A 4,954-nucleotide genomic window follows, 5' to 3' on the forward strand; every position below is an offset into this window, starting at 1 on the left:
CTGTGGGACACAGGAGAATAACGAAAACAGCGTTGTTCAAGAGTACAGACTTCCTCTTGCTACCACCATGCCAGCATTTCTACTGAGCAGTGAATAGGATATGGCCTAAAACACACTAGATTGCACAGAGCTTGTCCCACGTAGCTTGGCTGTTGCTGATGTGTAACAGGTCTTCATGTGATCATTGTTACATGGGATCCTTGTATTCAATATTAAGGCAAATTTTGTTCAAAATAAGTAATTCATCTACCTAAAGTATTTCTGTCTTCTAAACTACGTTCCAAGACAGCGGCTATGCATTAGCAAACACATAATTCTCTCTCTGTAGATCTTACCTAATTTTTGAGCAACACAACAGCTGCTGAAAGGTGAAGACAGAGAATGAGTTGGTCTGGAATTCAATGGGCTTCAAATAAATGCGTGGACTTTTTTTTTTTTGTGTTCCTGCTCAAAAGTCTGTTTCTCCAATTTGTCTGCAAGGATTAAGGCATTACAAATTCTTGTACCTCCAGTATACTTTTGGGGACTGAACAACAACGTCTGATAAACAACAAAAAATGTATTATAAGTGTAAGTCATTAATTTGACTGTGAAAGCTTTTAACATTCTTTGTTTCTACACTATACACATACACAAAAACCCCCAATTACAGACTTCTACTTACAGCTAGAACTACATTTAGAGATAGCTCAACTGAATGTTACACATCTACCTTCAAATAATCCTGGGCTAACATGAAAACCTTCGTTTACCTTTAAGAATGAGATCTTATTTTAAGAACAAGGTATATATAGACAGAATCAGGACCATCACTGATACTGATTGCACTTCCCAGTGAAATTACACAGCATGAAATCCCAAAAGAAATTCAATGAAAGTATCTTTAGCAAAATGTAGAAACTTTAATTTACATGCAAAACTACAATATATTCATAATAAAAAAATGGTGAATAAACGAATTAAACACAATTTCTAGAAACTGTCCACGTTGCTAAACAGGTCTGTACAACCAAAGATTTACAAAGTCCCTCTGCATTTTCATCTTTTCAGTGCACAACTGAGTTTAAAGGTTCTGCTCGAATATTCCCCAAGTCAAGAGCTGAATCTGTCTCTTCATCAATTTCACCAATCACAGCACTGCAATTAAAAAAAAAAATCAGGTTATTATTTGTTGAGATCAAATCACACAGTTCTACAACAGAAGCTGTATTTTATCTTCTAACCACCCTTACTTGCCATTGAACTATACTGACTTCTTCTGATTAATGCTACATATTCCATGAAATCTTCTACTGATGCACACTGGAATGTCTGGAAGTACTTTGCACCATGACTGTTTCTTTCCTTTTATTTTTCAATAGTTTCCCTGTTTCATGAAAACCCCCTATTCTGAAGTTACTGTTACTTAGCTGTTGATTCTTTTTACTTCTTCCTATAAGGATGCTGAATTTCTGCATGTTGAAGAGTTGCATTAATACAGAATTATTACTTGCAATAAATATGTTTTGAGTTTGCAAAAAAAAAATTCTATTTCACAGAAGCATTTTTTAAAAATATTTGAGTAATGTGGCTCTATGATGATATCTTTCATCATCCATTTCAACTGTGTGATTAAACAGCAAAGTAGTAAAAAATTACTTGGCTTTCTATACACATTTGTACTATCTAAATGAAAAGCTACTGGTAGGGTGGGGCATGCTTAGCCCCACCTTTGTACATGTATCAAATTATTTTCTCTTAAAAGCTTAAGTCAAAAATGATGAAAGCATTCAAAATGATCCACCTTTTCAATGATGTCAGATAAATGTACCTAGATATCAAGGTCTTGACACTTTGTTGTACAGAAATATCCATTAGAATTAGAAGAATTCCTACCCAGGCTCACATGTTGGTCATTGCAACATGCTCTTCATCTAGCTGTGATAAAAAATAAACTTACTTTTGCCATCAGTTTCAGAATGCTGCTGCAAAAGTAAATACTCCTAGCTGTCCCATGTACCATGCTTTATTTCCACTTCTCTTGTAACCCTCCCATGCATCTGGCACACCACCTACTTTTGTCTGCACTCAGAGAACTTTTACCCTCATTTTGTAAGGGAATTTTACATTAAATATCAACTCATACATTTGATATGTCATTACACTGGCTTCAACAGTTGCTACACTGTCAAGTCAGGACCTTCAAGGATTTTCCAGATTATGAAGTGCTCTCTGTGAACATCTCCTCCTCCAAAAAAAAAAGCTGTTGAAAGTCAACTTTGTATACCAGATTGCTGACTTTTTGCACACAAGTTGTATTTAATTTTTCAGTCATTCTCTTTTCCTTCTTTATCTCTCAGCCTATCCTCATAGGAGGGGTACTCCAGCTCTCAGATCATCTTCAATCTCAACATTACAATGCAATCACTTCTGTAAAAGAAGTGTAGATGTTTGCTATTTAATACAGAATCACAGTCATTTAGGTTTGAAAAGACCAGCAAGATCAAGTCCAATCATTAACCTAACACTGCCAAGCCCACCACTAAACCATGTCATTAAGTGCCACTTCTACACATCCTTTTCACACCTTCAGAGATGGTGACTCACTTTTGACAATACTTCCAGTGCAACCCACAGATACAAAGATGCCAGGTGCCTGGGGATATCAAGATTTATACAAGTCACATATACACACACAAATACACGTGCACACACACGCAGTAAGTTGTAGGAAAAGATTTAAACAAGAACGTGCTATACTTACACATTATCACCTCTTACAATGTATAGTCCCAGCACTACTTGCTCAACTCCTTGTGAAGAACTGAACACTCGTTCATGGCTTTCATCCAAAATCAAGTTTATAGTCTGATCAAAACCTTTGAGCGTTCCCTGGAAAAAAAACCCACAAAAAAAGGCACTCCAATGACCCTTAAAATTTTTCATCTTTGCTTTTGAAGATATATTAAACACAGTGGCTACTAAGGTAAAAACTAAGGTACTAGAGAACAGATGTTCTATTTAGATTTTATTCTTTGGCTTAAACATAAACAGCTAAAGAATGAAACTTTAAAAGCAATACTCAATTTAAGAAAAGTACACATGTATTACTGTGTTTTCATCCTAAAAGACACAATAAGCTTTAGCATTAAAGAAGTAAATTTTCCATTTTATCTATGATGTTCCTCTAGACAACCAATTCTACTATTCCTACACTGCTTTTTGTATGGAAGTTTCCAGAAATTAAATAAAACAACAGAAAAGTTGGATTCTTGTAGTCAACAATATTGAAACCATTCATAACAAGCAATTTTATTTATGGCAATTATTCTCTACTCTATAATTTAAAGGTGTGAACATGTAAGACTATCCTAACAGAGCTTCTTTACTGTCATGATGGAAACTCTTTATAAGGGAAAATAAAATGTTAAAAAATGTAAGTCTTACCACAATCATTCTTCCATCAGAAGTAATTACTGCAACCGTACCTGGTATTTCATTAAGGAAACATTTAGTCCTATCTGATAATAGAACCATTAATATTTTCTGAAACATTCATATGTAATGTAAGTTTTATGAGCTAAGAGCCCGAAAAGCCTATGAGCAGGTTTTTAAAAGCAGCACGGTTGACAACAACATTTAACAACATAGTACTAAAGTTTCACCTTTAAAGTTTCACCTCACCCAGCCATGGACAGTCAAACACAAACACGAACAGCACTGAAGGCAGAATAAAGACTTGAGCCCACCTCTCTTCCCATAGCTAACTGGACTCAAAATTTAAAGAACAGTTTTATAAACACTTCAAGTCCTTAAAAAACCGCTGTGCAGTGGTGATTTCGAGGCTAGCATTCTGCATCCCTTCTCTCTGAAGATCCCATTATCTCAATTCGATGATCATATATCCATCATCTTGACTAATTCAGGGTTACTATCTTACTATTTGTGAATAAAACTGCAAATGCCCATGGGTTACAAGTAGCACAAAAAAACTGGCAGGAAAAGCGTTCCAAGAACCCCAACTCACGGGTTTTGAGCAAGTGCCGCAAATCTGGTAACTAATCGCCTGTTAAGAGCCTTTTAAGGGAGCAGGCCCAGAGCGAATGTCGCTCCTCCTCACGGGCCGGGCAAGGCTGAGTTCGGCAGCACTGGGTGCTGTGGGGAACCCTACTCGCGGGGTAACCTCCGGCCTGCCGAGCCAGCCTCCGCCAACCGGGACGGGCCCAAGCAGCAGGACCGCGCTGCCGCGAGCAGGCCCACCCTCAGAGCCCCTCTCGGGCAGGGCCCCGCTGGGGCAGGATACGGTTGATGTAGTTCTCCAGCGCGGAGGTCATGGCGGCACACTCTCACCGCGAGCCGGCGGCACGTCCGGCGCGCGCCGTTGACGTGCCGAGCGGCGCGCAGGCGCACAGCCCAGCAGCGGGGCCAGCAGTGAGCACGGGGAGCGCGCATGCGCTGGCGGCAGGAAGCGGCAAGGATTCTCGAGAGGGCCGTACCAAGGAGCGATCGGTGATAGATGCGCGGGGGGACTGCGGCGCCCCCTCTCCATGCGGCACATGGCACCGCCCGCAGGCACGCCCGGGGGGCAGTGCTGGGGCCAGCCCCGCTCATGTTTGTCGGCGACGTGGGGGCGGGATTGAGCTCACTGTCATCAGAGCTGCTGCGACACTAAGCTGCGTGCTGCCATCGACACGCTGGAGGGAAAGGATGCCATCCAGCGGGATCTGGATAGGCTCGAGAGATGGTCCCATGCGCATCTCATTAAGCTCAACAAGGCCAAGTGCAAGGTCTTACATCTGGTTCAGGGCAGTCCCAGACACACCTACAGGCGGTGTGGGGAAGAGACTGAGAGCAGCCCTGTGCAGAAAGACTTGGGGGGTGATGGCTGATGAAAAACTCAACATGAGCCAACAGTGTGCAGCCCAGAAAGCCAACCATACCCTGGGCTGCATGAAAAGCAGTGTGGGCAGCAGGT

At 41.0% G+C, this 4,954-nt stretch overlaps 1 protein-coding gene across 1 annotated transcript; it reads right to left on the reverse strand.

The window, feature by feature from the left end:
- Nucleotides 1-882: 882 nt before the first annotated feature.
- Nucleotides 883-4,430, reverse strand: LSM8 (LSM8 homolog, U6 small nuclear RNA associated). The gene is made up of 4 exons (XM_085042572.1): nucleotides 4,283-4,430; nucleotides 3,427-3,467; nucleotides 2,744-2,871; nucleotides 883-1,137 (listed from the first exon to the last, which is right to left on the reverse strand). Exons 1-4 carry the CDS (start codon nucleotides 4,311-4,313, stop codon nucleotides 1,047-1,049), a joined length of 291 nt encoding a protein of 96 aa, XP_084898698.1. The 5' UTR covers nucleotides 4,314-4,430; the 3' UTR covers nucleotides 883-1,046.
- Nucleotides 4,431-4,954: the final 524 nt, after the last annotated feature.

Source organism: Lichenostomus cassidix, chromosome 1Aa, assembly GCF_008360975.1.
Source record: "Lichenostomus cassidix isolate B80296 chromosome 1Aa, HeHo_3.0, whole genome shotgun sequence".
Classification (NCBI taxonomy): Eukaryota; Metazoa; Chordata; class Aves; order Passeriformes; family Meliphagidae; genus Lichenostomus; species Lichenostomus cassidix.

What these genes read in the sequence shown, in the direction of transcription:
- LSM8 (XM_085042572.1), bottom strand. Translation starts at nt 4,313, where the DNA reads ATGACCTCCGCGCTGGAGAACTACATCAACC. An exon ending in GCTGGAGAACTACATCAACC is followed by an intron (nt 3,468 to 4,282) that starts GTATCCTGCCCC and finishes ATGAAATACCAG; the next exon opens with GTACGGTTGCAGTAATTACT. An exon ending in ATTGTAAGAGGTGATAATGT is followed by an intron (nt 1,138 to 2,743) that starts GTAAGTATAGCA and finishes TTTTAATTGCAG; the next exon opens with TGCTGTGATTGGTGAAATTG.